This window comes from Camelus ferus, chromosome 14 (genome assembly GCF_009834535.1).
Source record: "Camelus ferus isolate YT-003-E chromosome 14, BCGSAC_Cfer_1.0, whole genome shotgun sequence".
Lineage (NCBI taxonomy): Eukaryota > Metazoa > Chordata > Mammalia > Artiodactyla > Camelidae > Camelus > Camelus ferus.
In genome coordinates this window covers 7,184,094-7,200,717 of record NC_045709.1, presented here as the reverse complement: position 1 = coordinate 7,200,717, position 16,624 = coordinate 7,184,094, and the positions used below count along the sequence as shown (strand labels likewise).

General features: G+C 33.4%; 1 protein-coding gene across 10 annotated transcripts in view; it reads left to right on the top strand.

Annotated features, from left to right (window-relative positions):
• Positions 1–16,624, top strand: part of ZC3H13 (zinc finger CCCH-type containing 13) — a 93,799-nt gene that overhangs the window by 35,151 nt on the left and 42,024 nt on the right. For all 10 annotated transcript variants that reach the window (XM_032496138.1, XM_032496131.1, XM_032496136.1 and 7 more), the window contains 3 exons: positions 578–717; positions 1,310–1,470; positions 5,060–5,257. In XM_032496138.1, coding sequence (XP_032352029.1) covers positions 631–717; positions 1,310–1,470; positions 5,060–5,257 — 446 coding nt within the window. In that variant the 5' untranslated portion in view covers positions 578–630. The remainder of the gene's footprint in view (positions 1–577; positions 718–1,309; positions 1,471–5,059; positions 5,258–16,624) is intronic.

The window sequence follows — 16,624 nt, the reverse complement described above, 5'->3', positions numbered from 1 at the left end:
ATCTTTTAAAAATTTCATCTGCAAAAAAAAGAATTTGTGATTAATTATGACTGGATTAAGAACTACATATATATTATACTTTAAAAAAGAGAAAATAATGACAGCACTAAATGCTGGCAAGGATGCAAAAACCTGGATTTCTTACACATTGCTCGTAGGAATGTCAAATGGTAAAAATGCTCTGGAAAATAGTTTGCAGTTTCTTAAACAAACATACATTTACTGTATGACCTAGCAGTTTCACTCCTGGGCATTTGTCCCAGATAAATTAAAACTTACGTCTGTGGGAAAAAAAAATCCATTCCTAACTGAAAACTCAATCCCCAAACAACCCAGAAACATTCACAGAAAACTCAGGAACCTAAAAAATGTTTGGCTTTTCATAAAGAAATTAGCCATATCTATTTTAGTTCTTTGTAGCATATGTTTCTTTTATCTTTTAGAAGTATGTTATTCTAATTAAAGAATCTGCCATTTTAATTTGTATAAAAATAGTCAAAAATTTTCCTCTAATTTTTAATATAGATAATTAGGGTAGTTTCTGACAAGTAAAAGTAATTAAGTTTTTATTTTAAAGATTCTGACAATGGAGATATTAATTATGATTATGTTCATGAGTTGTCGTTGGAAATGAAGCGTCAAAAGATACAGAGGGAATTAATGAAGCTGGAACAAGAAAACATGGAGAAAAGAGAAGAAATTATTATTAAAAAGGAGGTATGCTATTTATTGAAATATTTTAGTAGTTAACAACATGGATATTGAGCAGAGAACTCATGAGCTGCTTGCTAGGATGTTGATACGTGGTCAACTTACTGCATATTAGTCACTTCATATATGTTAATCATTTAATCTTCACGTTACTCTGTTAGATAAATAGGACATATTTTTGTTATTCAACAGGTAAATAAAACAGATTCTGTTGCTTAGAGTCACTAGTTAATGTAAAATGGGTCTTGAATCTATGTATATCTGGTTTTTAGGCCCATGCTATTTCTAGAACACTTGTTTCTTAAGAGTAGAAAGAGATAAAATTTATTGGAATATAATTTATGATTTTTCTGAGGAGAGTTTGAAATTTTATAATTTTAGTTTGCTTTATTGATATTAGTATTATGTGAGGGCAGTTAATTAGCATATGGGTTAACAGCATAGATTCAGGAGTCAGACTAATATAAATATGTGGTGGCTATCATAACACTATTTCATTTGAAGTTTGGTATGATTTCAAAACATATGCTTTGTTGTCTGATTATAGCAAACATGATTGAAAGTGTTTCTGAATTAACTTATTGAATTCTTTTGGAAGGTTTCACCAGAAGTGATTAGATCAAAGTTATCTCCATCACCTTCTCTAAGAAAGTCTAGCAAATCTCCAAAGCGAAAATCAAGCCCTAAGTCATCATCTTCAACTAGCAAGAAAGATAGGAAGGCAACTGCAATATCCTCTCCCTTGTTGGACCAGCAGAGGTTAGTAGGGTAATAAATAGTGCCAGGACGAAATAGCTTTTATGAAGTGATATTCAAAAGAATTACTTAATAGATCCCATGAAGATACTTTTAATACATTAAGTATTTAATGTAAACTTTTTTTTTCCTAATAGAGAAAAAGTGTAACTAGTTTCCATTTAAAAGAAAATAAAGAGAACAATGAAACAAAGGTCTCTGTCACATATATATATGCTTCAGAGCTTTTTATTTTTAAAGAGATAAACAGCAGCTGTATTTCCTGTCCTTCCCTCTTGAATTTGGTATTTATGATACTTGTGCATGTGTGTTTATACTTTCATAATATATATTATTTTACAATGTATAGTATCATTTTCATCTGTTTACTCTTAATATAGATATAGCTTTCCTTCTATAGCTTATTTTTTCACTTGACATTTTTTACATTTGTCTATATTGACATATGTACCTATATTTCTTTCATATTATATATTCATCTACTTTGCTGTTCTTGAACATTTAAATTGTTTCCAGTTTTTATCTGTTACAGGTTATGTACAGTGAACATTGTTCTTGTCTCCTTGTATACATGATCAAGAGATTAAATTCTTTATGATGTATATGAATCAGTATGAATATATTATTTAGAATTATTGTAGTGGCCAATTGAAAGACTAAAAATAGAAATAAATTACATCAAGGGATTGAGAATAAGGCAGGAGACACCTTTTTATTTAATGTCACTCTGGACTACTTAAATTTTATTTTAATAAAGGGCATACACTAATTTTACTTAAGAAAAAGGCTAAACTGAAAACCTCTTCCCAGTAATTGACCTGTTGGCAAACACTTGTCTATTTGAACCCATAATGATACTCATATTTGTCTCCTAGACTCCATTTGCTTTTTGCCTAGATTATTATATTATTATATCATTTACTTTACCTAGTGTTCACTTCCCCACACATATAAAGATCTTCTTTCAGCTGCCCTAACCCTTTACTTTACAGAACAATTCCAATTAATTTATTACACCAGTGAAAAACTCAGTAGCTTTCCATTCTGTTGACTGAAATTCAGATTTTTCTTAAGAATGACATTCATACTTTGGTCTTTTCAGTCTTCTCCATATTTTTGTCCAATCTTCCTCCTATATTCATCCACCTTCAGTCCTTCAGTTTCTAGCTCTAGTTTTCCCATTTCTCCTTACTGAACCTAATTTCTGTTCCCTTTGTATATCTATCAGATTTTATTTACACCTCTCATTTAATACTAATTGCTGTTTGCATTATGTTTTAGCTGTGGCATACATATTTTACAGCCTCTATTAAATTTAAGCTCCTTGAAGATTGGGATCTTGATGGTTCACTGTTCTGTCTCTTCACAGCACCTATTTTGCAAGGAGACTTGACTCTCTCCTTTGCTCTTGGGGTTGAGTAAAAGGATATGAAAGAAATTAAAGCTATAGAGTGATGCAATTCACCTCACTTCCTTGTTATCCTTTGACTAACAAATTATATAACTGTCCCTCAGTTCCACTCATTTCCCCCCAAAAACCCAGCATATGAGAAATACTCCTTTTCATTTTCTTATCCTTTCTGTTTATAAAATCTTCAAAATTTAATCTCTTCATAGACAGTTTTGATAACTGTTTAGATGGTTGGTTTTATACTGTTCTATTTTCATGTAGTTGTCTCTTAGTGCTTTATTCGTAACTCACTTATTCTTTAATGAATATTGAGCATGAATAATTGTTCCCATTGATTTAACTACTATATTTCCTGTATCATAAAGTATTGACTTTAAGATGAACCATTAATTTAATAATAACAGAAAGACTTGGAAAACAGTACTTTCAAGGTACAAAGAAAATATTGAATATAGCATTTCTATGGTCATGCAGGTTTTATTGCCTAGAGTGTGTCAGATCAACTTTTAGTTGCATCGTGGATCATAGTATAGACTGAAGACATTCAACAAGTAATGATTAGAATTTCAGTTAAAATTCAGTGGAATATTGCGACCAATGCTAGTAAATCATCTGAGTTGACAATCAGATAAATTCCTTGGTCTTAAGTGGTTATCATATTGAGGAGGCAGAGATAATCACAGACAAATTAAACTTACACTTCTCCCTGAAAGTTGGCAATTTTATTTGACATTCATTGTAGGAGATAACTATAACCTGATTAGTAAGCATTACGCTGATCTGTGAGATAGTGTGGCTTAGAATCAGCAAATGTATTATTGATTCTGTTCATCTGTATTGTTTCTTAGTTTTTATTAAATAAATTTTTCTTTATAGTTTTTTTGTCCAGAGACTTGTGAAGTATGTCAAAAACTGTTCAAAAGAAATAGTTTTGGGGTGAGAGAGAAAAAGGCTCTAAAATTGATAGAAGTAGATAATTGATCTCTGTGCCACAAATAGGAAGTGGGCACTGTGCCACTAAAGAATAGTCAGTTGATTTAAAGTTGAAAGACCTTGTTGACTTCAGAATGCACAAAACCTATTCCGGGCGATTCAGTTGGAAGGCACTTGCAAACCCTATGTATGTAACACAATTGTGTTTTCCAACCACATATATTTTTGAAGATATTTGAAGAAATTGTGCACTTTAGTGAGTATACTGGCATAATCCTAGTTGTTATAATAGCTTACTCCCAGAATGTGAATTTAACACAGCAGAAGTTTTTTTCTCACTCAAATAAGAAATGGGTGTTTCTGATTAATAATAGGTGGCTCTCCTATATGTGAAGATTCAGTAACTAGGCTCCTTCTGAACGTGACTCTACTTTCTTGGGTTTTTGTGGACACTGAAAAGTGGCATGTGCAAACAAAAAATTTAGAGTGTTGCATTTATTTAGCTATGTAGTTTTAAGTGAATATTTACTAACAATGCTTAGAATTTCATTGATAGATGATGTAATTGTTCTTTGTAATGCTGAAAACGTGGAAGTCACCTAAAAAACTTATCAATGTGAAATTACTTAAAAGAAGTGTCGGAGCATATATCTACTGAAAGAAATTCTGTACAGTCCATAAGAATAATTTATTGAAATTCACTGTTATAGAAAGATACCTATGCTATACTTCGTACAAAAAATTTTACGAAACTTGGTATTATGATTGTACATGTGGGGTGGGGAGAAAGGAAAGAGGAAAGAGGCATGGAAAATGTATGGACATACATCGAAGGTAGTGGAATCCAAGCTATCCTTGGATAGTGGAATTATAGATGAGTTTTACTTTTCCATCTACTTTTCTATATAAGCTTTAAAAAAAAAAAGAAAGTTCAGTTCTTGTAGTTGTTTTATTTTATAGTTTCTTTTCTGGAAGAATCTCTACTCCACCTCCATTTTTTTTCTCAGAAATCTACCCTTTAAAATTATATAATAAGCAACGTTAACAAAATGAGTAGCAAGTAAATCTTTCCTCATTTCTGTGTTTTTTTTTTTTTTCTGGATATTGATTACTAGTATACAGAATAGTAAAAGGCAAGTTATTGAAAGGGAGGCTACCATTTTTTAAAAGTGCTTTGTTAAAATGAAAAAAAAATCCATTTGACCTTCTAAAAGTACCTGGGCTTCTGATGATTTGTATTACCTTCAGGAATTCAAAAAGCAACCAAACTAAGAAGAAAGGACCTCGTACTCCTAGCCCACCCCCTCCTATACAGGAAGATATCGCTCTGGCTAAAAAATACAAAGAAAAATATAAAGTAAAAGACAGGATAGAAGAGAAACCAAGAGACGGAAAAGACAGAGGACGAGATTTTGAAAGACAAAGAGAAAAAAGAGAAAAGCCAAGGTAAGTAGGACTGTATATTTTTAATCATCTTACTTTCTTAGAATCTGAAATATTATCAGAAGCTTTTAGGCATTAATACAATGGATTCTTTTTTTTAGTGTTTATAACTATGTACATTTAACAACTACCATGTTGAATTATGGTTACTTAATAAACATTAATATGTTTATTAAACATAACAAATCATTATGATTAAAAAAAATTCCCAATTTTAACCATTTTTAAATGTACAATTCAGTAGTGTTAAGTATATTCAGTGTAATGAAACAGATCTCCGGAACTTTTTCATCTTTCAAATCTGAAACTCTATACCTCTTAAACAACTCCTTTTCACTCCCCCACTTAGCCCCCAGCTCCCCAACCCCTTATAACCACCGTTCTACTTTCTATTTCTATGAATTTGACTACTTTAGATAGCTCATATAAATGGAATCATTTTGTCTTTTTGTGACTGGCTTATTTCACTTAGCATAAGGTCTTCAAGGTTCATCCATGTTGTAGCATATAACAGGATTGCTTTCCTTTTTAGTGCTGAATGATACTCCATTGTCTGTATGCCACATTTTTTATCCATTCATTTGTCAATAAACATGTGGGTTGCTTCCACTTCTTGGCTATTGTGAATAGTGCTGTTAGGAACATGGATATGCAAATATCTCTTCAAGACCTTTCTTTCAATTCTTTTGGAATTATACTCAGAAGTGGGATTGCTGGCTCACATGGTATTTTAATTTTTAATTTTTTGCAAATCTTTTATACTTTTTTCCATATCATCTACTCCATTTTATAGTCCCACTAACAGTGTACAAGACTTCCAGTTTCTCTGTACCTTCACCAACACTTGTTATTTTCTGTATTTTGATACTGTGTTCTTGATTTGCATTTTGCTGTGAGATGATAACTGTGGTTTTGATTTACATTTCACTGATTGGGGATCTTGAGCATCTTTTCATATGCAAAAGCAGTGGCCATTTGTATATCATCTTTGAAGTGATGTCTGTTTAAGTCCTTTACACAGTTTATATTGACTTAATTTGATTTTTGTTGTTGAATTGTAGAAATCCATTGTATATTCTGGATGTTAACCCCTTATCAGATTTGCAAATATTTTCTCCCTTTTTGTAGGTGGCATTGAATTTCACTCTATTGATGGTGTTTTTTGATGCACAAAAGTTTTTAAAGTATGATGTAGTCCCATTTATCAATTTTGGTTTTGTTGCCTGCACTTTTTGTGTCATAACCAAGAAATCATTGCCAACTCTACTGTTAATGAAGATTTTTCCCCTGTGTTTTCTTATAAGAGTTTTATAGTTTTAGAACTTAAATTTAAGTCTTTAATCACTTTAAAAAATTTTTTTTGCATTTTTTAATTGAGTTATAGTCAGTTTACAATGTTATGTCAATTTCTGGTGTACAGCACAATTTTTCAGTCATACATGAATATACATGTATTCATTTTCATATTCATTTTTACCATGGGCTGCTACAAGATCTTGAATATATTTCCCTGTGCTATACAGTATAAACTTGTTCACCTATTCTATATATACCTGTCAGTATCTACAAATATCAAACTCCCAGTCTATCCCTTCCCACTCCTCTCACCCCTGGCAACCACAAGTTTGTATTCTATGTCTGTGTGTCTTTTTCTGTTTTATATTTAAGTTCATTTAGTTCATTTGTCTTCTTCTTCTTTTATTTATTTATTTTTTAGATTGCACATATGAGTGATATCATATGGTATTTTTTTTTTCTCTTTCTGGCTTTCTTCATTTAGAATGACATTCTCCAGGGACATCCATTTTGCTGCAAATGACATTATGTTGTCATTTTTTGTCGCTGAATAGTATTTCATTGTATAAATATACCACAATGTCTTTATCCAGTCATCTGTCAATGGACATTTAGGTTGTTTCCATGTCTTGGCTATTGTAAATAGTGCTACTATGAACATTGAGGTGCGGGTGTCTTCTTGAATTAGGATTCCTTCTGGATATATGTCCAGGAGCGGGATTGCTGGGTCATATGGTAAGTCTTTTGAGGAATCTCCATACTATTTTCCACAATGGCTGCACCCCATCACACTGCATTCCCATCAACAGTGTTGGAGGGTTCCCTTTTCTTCATACCCTCTCCAGCATTGCTTATTTGTGGACTTTTGAATGATGGCCATTCTGACTGGTGTGAGGTGATACCTCATTGTAGTTTTGATTTTCATTTCTCTGATAATTAGTGATGTTGAGCATTTTTTCATGTGCCTATTGGTCATTCATATGTCTTTATTGGAAAATTTCTTATTTAGGTCTTCTGCCCACTTTTAGATCAGGTTGTTTGTTTTTTTCTTATTAAGTCATATGAGCTATTTATATATTCTGGAGATCAAGCCCTTGTGAGTTTCATCTTTTGCAAGTATTTTCTCCCATTCCATAGGTTGTCATTTTGTTTTGCTTATGGTTTCCTTTGCTATGCAAAAACTTCTAAGTTTAATTAGGTCCCATTTGTTTATTTTTGCTTTTATTTCTATTTCTTGGGTAGACCACCCTAGGAGAACATTGCTGAGATGTATGTGAGATAATGAAGAACTTCACAGACAAGGAAAACTAAAAGAATTTTGCAACACTAAACCTATGCTAAAAGAAATATTAAAAGGTCTACCCTAAATAAAAAAGGAGCAGGATGCTACAGAAAGGAGAAAACCATAATTGAAAAGGCGATAACTACCATGAATTGCAACAGAATAAACATGAAATTGTAAAAGAGAACATCTAAATCATTAAGGGTGGGAGAGGGGAGCAAGAAAATACGGAGTTTTTTTTTTTCTTTTTTATAATTTTTTGTTCTCAGTAGGATGGTTTTGAGCTTATATTTACTAGCTGTTTAAAACAAACAATAATAATAATGGGTTAATACATGTACAAAACAGGGTAGCCACAAGCCATAAAATTAAAATAGTCACAAAAGTTAATCCCTTTTTAGTTGATTTTTTGTATATGTTTTAAGATAAGGGTCCAAGTTCATTTTTTGCATGTAGAACACTAGTTTTCCCAGCACCATCTTTTGAAGGAACTCTCCCCCTTGAGTGGTCTTTTGGCACCCTTGTTGAAGGTCATTTGACCATATATGCAAGGATTTATTTGGGGGCTCAAACACTTACTCCATTGGTCTATTTGTCTGTCTTTCTGCTGATACCACACTGCTTTTGTAATTGTAGCTTTGTAATATGTTTTGAAATCAGGAAGTGTGAGTCTTCTAACTTTGTTAGTACTTTTTGAAATTATTTTGGCCATTTGGAATCCCTTGAAATTCCATATAAAGTTTGTTGAGTGTATTATCGTGAGAAAGTGTTGAGTTTTGTCAAATGTTTTTTCTGCATCTGTTGAGATAATTACATGGTTCCCCCCCTCCTTCATTCTGTTAATATGGTGTAGTACATTGGTTGATTTTCCAGTGCTTAAACCACCCTTGCATCCCAGAAATATATTCTGCTTGGTCATGTATATAATCCTTTTAACATATTGAATTTGATTTGCTAGTACTTTGTTGAGGATCCTGGAGAATGTTCAGAGTGCACTTGAGAAGAATGTATATTCTACTATGGTTGGGTGGAGTGTTCTGTACATGTTTGTTAGGTCCATTTACCCTGTGGTGTTGTTCAGTCCTGTATTTCCTTGTTCTTTTATCTGTTAACAAACATTAGCTTTTTTAGATAAATGAAATTATAAAAAAGATCTGACTGGAGAGAGTGCAGAGAGTCCTTTGAAAATTTATTCACTTTGAAATTTAGTAATTGTTTTAAAATTTAGAATTTAGATCACTCAATTGACTACTTAGAGTCTCTGTGTTTTAATTTTTTCTCATAAACCAGTTTTTCTGTATTCTAGAGATAGTTTCTTAAAGGTCTCTTTTTGAAACTGACAAATTATGAGCTCTTGATTTTTAAAATGCATTTATTTAATGCCTTTTAAGAACAAACTTTTTATAAAAATCAACATGCAGGTAATATTTCTTCAGTTCACAAGATTTACGAAATTCTTACAGATTTGATAGGGTATTTTCCCTTGTTCTTTTTTATTAGTTTTTAAAATATATTCTTTCATAAAATTAATGTTTTCTCAAGAAAAAAACTGACTTTTTGGAGGGCTCTCAATCTTTTTTCTTTTTGAGTTATAGTGTAATAGAAAATGCACAAGCCTTGAAGTTACTCAATAGGAATTTGTATTTTGGCTCTGCCAGTTACTTGATGTGAGACCTTGAATAAATTGTTTTCTCTGAGCTTGTATTTCTTCAGCTGTAAAATATACATGATACTGCCTCATTGGGTTGAGGTGAGGATTAAATGAAATACTGCTTTAAAAAATGAGCAAAGTGCTCAGTAAATACACTCTTTATCTTCCTATTTTAGTAATAAATTATAGCATAGTGATATTTAAAAATGCCTTTCCATTTGCAGATTTTCACTTGCGCTGCATAGTTGTAGAATGTAGCCATAAAGATACTTAGTTTTTTCTAACTTTTCTTCTCTGATACTTACATAGCAGTTAGTAGTAAGGACTCAGTTTAGGAGGCTTAAGTACATAAGGCAATAGTGCCCATACTTTTCTGCACGTTGGAATCACCTGAGAGTCTCTAAAAAATATCGATGCCTGATGCTAGTCCCCACATATTCCGATTTAATTACTATGGGGAGCAACGTTGGTGTCCAGATTTTTAAAAGCTCACTGGGTGATTCTAGTGTTAGCAGGGTTTGGGAACCATAAATTGAGATTTATTCTTTCATTTAAAGAAACTCAGTGGGAGGCCATCCAAGACTGATAGATACACTCTTCCACAAAGTCACTGAAGATCCAGCCATTCTCTTTCTTCCTTGTGAGTGCTTCCTTTTTCAGGGTTATCTCTGGTTGACTCTGACGGCTGATGCTGTAGCCTTTACATTCATATTCCAGGCAGCAGAAAAAATGAAGGGAAAGAAGCCTAATCTTCCTGAAAGTCTCACGCACTCACTATTTCCTGTTACATCTTATTGGCCAGAATTTAGTCACATGGCTACATTTAGCTATGAGGGAGTCTTGGAAATGTATTCTTAGCTGGGCATATAACTGACCCAAATAAAATTGGGGTTACTAAGGAGCAAGAAGAAGGACAGGTGTTGGGATAAGTTATTGCAGTTTCTGCTATGCTTGCAAGATGCCATTTCTGTTCGTTATTAAGTAATGAGATTATCAGAGTGAAAGTAGTGTTATCTGGCACTTTATGTGGAAAACTCTGTGAACTGGTGTTGGTAGTATCATTCAGGATGAATTATCTACCTACTAAGAGTTAATATAGCTTTATAATACATAAATTCAATGAAACTTGGTCTTTTCCCCAAAAAAGATTTTGGTGATAAGCTTAGCCCTCTCTTTGTCTTGATAAGAAATTATCTTCTGTAACTTATTTAGATGAATTAATTTTTCCCCCTCTCCCCTCTGTGGTGACTTAGAAGAACCAGAATGATTCTATCAGTGGTTGCTAGGATCTAGCAACATTGTGTCTTATTGGAACAATAAGAATGGTTGACTGGAGCATCCATAATTCTTGAACATATTTTCCTAAGATAAACTTTTATCTTATTGAATCCAGTGGGTTTGTTTTTGAAAATGACATGTAAATAAGATAGAAATTAGTAAAATGTTCTTGCTGATTTACATTATAAGAAGTCTTTATTCTTCTCTAATGGTTCTTGTGCTCTTGTTTTGCTATTTTAACCCGAAATCTGTGAGAGGTGATTCTTAACTAATGTCACCTGGGTAGTCCACCATTGAAACGGTAACACATTTTGTATTATGAGGAATTGAATATTACAGTTGATTCTTCATTTTCTATTTTTTCTCCCTGGCTGTCTCTACCAGGAGCAGTAAGATACGCCTAGGGCTCACTTGTTGCTCAGTATACAGAAAGATCTGAACTTCGTTTATTTCTTTTGTCTGAGGAAATGAAGAAGCAGAGTACTGAAGGGCTGCATGGGTACCTGACTTGTACTAGAATTCTAAAGCCATATTTGACAAGGTTGAAAGGAACATTTTGCTTTAGGACGATTTGATTTAATTTCCAGGTTTTTTTTTTCTTTTTTAAGGCAAGGTCGTTAATTTACCTCCATTACTGTGAATAAGGAATTTATTTGTCACATTTTTTTTTGCTATGAGTTACAAGATCCTTGTATATATTTCCCTGTGCTATACAGTATAATCTTGTTTACCTATTCTGCGTATGTCTGTCAGTATCTACAAATTTTGAAATCCCAGTCTGTCCCTTCCCACCATCCACCCCCTTGGCAACCACAAGTTTGTATTCTATGTCTGTGAGTCTCTTTCTGTTTTGTATTTATGTTCCATTTTTTTTTTTTTTTTTTTTTAGATTCCACATATGAGTGCTCTCATATGGTATTTTTCTTTCTCTTTCTGGCTTACTTCACTTAGAATGACATTCTCCAGGGACATCCATGTTGCTGCAAATGGTGTTATGTTGTCATTTTTATGGCTGAATAGTACTCCATTGTATAAATATACCACATCTTCATCTTCAATGAATATATGTATGTTCATGTATAGCTGAAAAATTGTGCTCTACACTGGAATTTGACACAACATTTTAAAATGACTATAACTCAATAAAAAATGTTAAAAAATTTATTCTGAAACCAAACAGTGTATTTAAGAATCTTTGTCACTGCTTTCAGATTCTGGGGTATGTAATTAAAGGTTAGTATCTAAATTCTTTTTGGAGAAAATTGCCCTTTAAAATTAATTTAGATGTTACAGTGGTCTTATTGGGAGTATTCTGGTTATCAGGATGTGCTATGCTTAAGTAAAAGTATGCTAATTCGTTTATTCAACAGTTACTGAATACCTAGTATGTAGTAGACACTGTCAAAAGTTGATGCAGCAGTGAACAAAAATGTCAAAAGCTTTGTTACTACAGGTGGAAGTAATATAATAATCATGTGTGTGTAAAATATCTTTCCCAATATAGGTTTTTTCCCCCCTTTCTTCCAAGTAAAGGAAGACTTACTAGGCCTATTGGATATAGGGGATTGCTTACATTTCTTAAAGGATAGTTCCCAAATGCATATGCATATATGTGAGACCTTTGATGCAGCAAAGCCACACGATCCTATGACTTTTAAGTCCTTCTCCTTGTCTTCTGTGTCTCAGTTCTTCAGCCTTCTACCTCAGGGGCTGCTAATCTGGATTTTAGGGGTCTACAGATTTATTGGTTTGTGAATAAAATTTTACCTGTGTATGTTTTGATGAGAGGGAGAATGTCCATCACTTCCCAGAAAAATTCATGATTTCCCCACTCTCTAAAAATTTTTAAGGATTATTAGTCATTCTTTGGGCCTCTGCCACTAAACTGGCATCGAGGATTTGGGTACTTACCTCCCAGACCTTTGTTGACCTTGTCAACCTAGTTAAGAATATACTGTGTTCCCAGAATATTTGTTAATTTGAATAACACTAAATTCTGTCACATAGTTGCTTTTAAAGCGAATAGTTTGTAGGTCACAGTTCTTAAAGGAATTTTGTATCAGTGTTTTTCAGTGTGACTGGTAGACTTTACTCAGCAGTGATTTATTTATACAACATTGATCAAAACCTGAATATCACTTGTTTATCCCCCCCAAAGGCTTATAGATTTATTTTGTTACTCTGCTTTTAGAAAATTTAGCAATTTCTTATGATACTTTTAAAAATAAATTTTCCATGACTGTTCTGTACTGAAAACAGTAAAATCTTGATTACTTGGAACTCAACTTAACTAAATCATTTTTATTCTGCAATTTGTTGTAGAAGAGATATAGCTCACAGGAAGATTAAATTCAAGTTGGATATTTAGTCAGAAAATAACTTGTGAAAGAAATATTTTGTGTTGGTATTCCTAACAGACTATATCTAGATAATTCTAAACTGGGTATTTTCATCGATAGGCCAGTAGTATCTTCGTTACCAGTGAAAATCTATGTTCTGTGTTCTTTGCTGAGTCAGGAATGTGAACCGGTGTATTAGTGTAGTTTAGGGACAAGGGCTTAAGCAAACACAAAAACTGTTTGGATGGTAGTTAACCAGACAAGTTAGCTAACAGTTGCATATAGTTCATTCTGCTGGACATTTGGTTGAATATGAATTTATGATGGGTAATATGTTTTAATCAGAATACTAGGTTGCAGAATTTTGTGGTTTAATAAGATAGCATTAAGAGAATAGCAAGTTGTTTTTTAAAAAATAATTTTATTATACTTACCTGAATACTTCTGGATAGAAGTATAAATACCTGCTTGAGTCTTACCCAGATTTGAAGGACAGATGTGATCATTCAAAACTCGTTGACTTTGACATCAACTTGGTAGAGTAAGTGAATTACCACTAAATTGACAGTCTTATTTTCTTTCATATGTGATTGCACACCTCAAAATAATTAAAATTAGACTTTCAGACCTTTGATGAAGAGTATTACCTATTGGATTAATTCTTTGATTCATTCAGTATCTGTCACTCATACTCAAATACCATAACCTGTACTGGTAAGTCTCATTCTGTGCCACTAGTGACAGGGCAGAGGGGAATCGTGTGTGCACCACGCATGTGCACCATACATTTCTGTAACTGAATTGATAGTTTCTTGAGTAAATGTGTACTAGTGTTGCTCAGTTATGTATACAGGATGCAAAAATGTTACATTAACATTATTATTATTATTGAACATTTCACAGATATAAAAATAGACAAAATAGTAGAATGATCCTCATATCTGTATTGTTCCATCTATACCCCTCTCTACCTCCTGCTTTCCATGTTATTTTGAAGCAAATCCCAGGCATCTTATTTCATTTCATCCATATATAATTTTGTATATATCTCCAAAAGAGAAGAACACTTATAAAAATCTATAATTACTATACCTATAACACACCTAAAAGGAAAAAAGGAGAATAATGTAGTTTTTAAATACAAACTTTAAAAGCATGGATGAATTTGTAGTGTCTTTTATAGTATTTTCCCAGTTAGTGGACAGTAATACAAATAATATCGTGAAAGATATGCAGACCTTTTAATATTAAAATGAACCTTTGTATTCAGGTTGGGAATTGCTGATCTGAGGCATTGTCTTTTTCTGCATTTAATTGAGCCCTATCTATAGACCTAAAAAGTATTTTCATGTGAATTTTTTAAAATTTTATTTTGTTTTTTGAGGGGGAGGTAATTAGGTTACTTATTTACTTTTTAGAGGAGGATTGAACCCAGGACCTCCCGCATGCTTAGGCCGTGCTCTACCACTTGAGCTATATATACCCTCCCCTCCATATGAGTTCTAATTTATGCTAGGGGTGTAAAATTAAGGCACTTCTAAAGAGATTTGTAATATAGCTGAACATAACTATATAATATACTAAATTCATGGTAGACTTGTATTAAGAAGGAAATCATTTTATAAATATCAAAATAACTCAATTGCATGAGCCTGAGGGCTTTTACATTTAGTCCAGTTGGTCAAGGCTTGGCTTTCTTTTGTAGGTGTGATATTGGGAAAATTTGTTGAACTCAGGAGAGAAGCTTCTGTTTTGCAGCCAGAATCTAGAGTGGTATTTATGTCCCTAAAAATTGTGCTCTTAACCCTTTGTGTAACGTGCTTAGTGGAATTAGAGACTTGAGAGGAAAATTGTTCTCAGGCAGTTTTGGAGGTGTTCAGTTACAGGAAGTGGTTGGGAAGTTTAGCCCTGTTCTAAGAATTGGTCCAATAAGAAATGCATAACAGGCATATAGAATCAAAAATTCAGTCCAGTAAAAATGTGGGGCTGTGTTGCATGTAGTGAGATTAATGAAATAACATACCCAGCTACCCTGTCAAAATCCATCTCTGTCTAGCTGTGGTTTGGTGCCATCTGGTGGTAATATTTTTAGTGACAGTTAAATAACCTGTGACTGGATAGGACTTCCAGGACAGTGGCAGGGATTTCAAGACTCTCACTTATTTGACACCTATTTTGTCGGCCTAAGCTGAAGAGATTTTGTGTTTGAGAAATTGGACTAGGGACTTGGGAAGCATTCTTCACCTTGCTTTTTCCCAAGACTGAATTGCTTGCTGTTTCATGGTGTGGGCTAGACCTCTCCTACATCTCCTTACCATCCTGTCCCATCCCATCCCAGGAGAAAGTAGTAACTTTAACTTGCTTTACCAGGTAGCAGATAGGAGCCAGTTGTCTTCATTTGTGTTAATGCTGGTGTGAATTGTTTCTGAGCTTTATTGCATTTGGAATACTGACCCTCCTACTCCTAGAGCTTAAAAGCAATCTCTCTGTGTGCCAGGGGTACTGGGTGTCTGTCTCTTCTGACGCTTCATCACAGTGGTACAGTTTTTAGCTCACTAAGTCATGTGATTAAATATGTAAGTCCTTGTAAGGCTCTTGAACCAGATCCTTAAAAGTTGTATTATTTAAATGATAAATAATTGTGGATTTGAATACCACTGAAGGATGTGCTGATGTAAGGGTTATCTTAACATTCTTTGTTCTTAAATTGAGATTCTTGAATTTAATTTATTTCTACATCAATGCAAAAATGAAATTGAACCAAAGTTGTTAGCACTTGGCTTAGATTTACTTGTATTATGTGAAACTTCTTATTAGTTTGCTTGAATCAGTCCTCTTTTTCAAGTACCACTTATTTATGGAGGAGACACCTTTCAGAAGATTGCCACAGACAGAAGAAGTATTCTGGTTTCCGTAGGTCGTTCAGTTAGAAATGATTCCCCTTCTGGGGAGTATTTATCACCTGCTGCAAAGGGACAGCAAGCTACTAGGTCTAAAACAAATCACCATGCAGAAGCATTTTCTTTCTCCATCTTACATATTTATTTAAGCAAGTAAGATATCACTAGGTTTTGAATGACACTTCCCTACCCAAAACTCTCCAGTGATTTCTTTTATACTTAGAATAAACATGAACTATATCATGACCTAGAAGACTCTATATCCTCTGTCTGCTTTCCTACCCTCTCGCATAAGACTTTTTATTCTCTCACAAATTGTAGTTACACTTGTCTTCTTTCTGTTCTTGTTGTGTATCACCATTCCCTCCTGCCTCCTTTGTGGTTACTGAGTCCTCAGCATGGAAAGCTCTTCCCTTGGATTTTCAGTTCTTGGCTCAAATATCATCTTCTCAGTAAAGACCCTTTCCTTACCAAGCAACCTATTGTAGTCCCCCTGATGTACTTTTTTATTTTGGGCCTAACAGTTTATATTCCATTACTCTTGTTTTATGGACTTCTGTGTTGCATGAATTAGCTGAAATTGGCTTTCTCTACTGTTGATGGGCTACTTCAGGACTCTTGCAA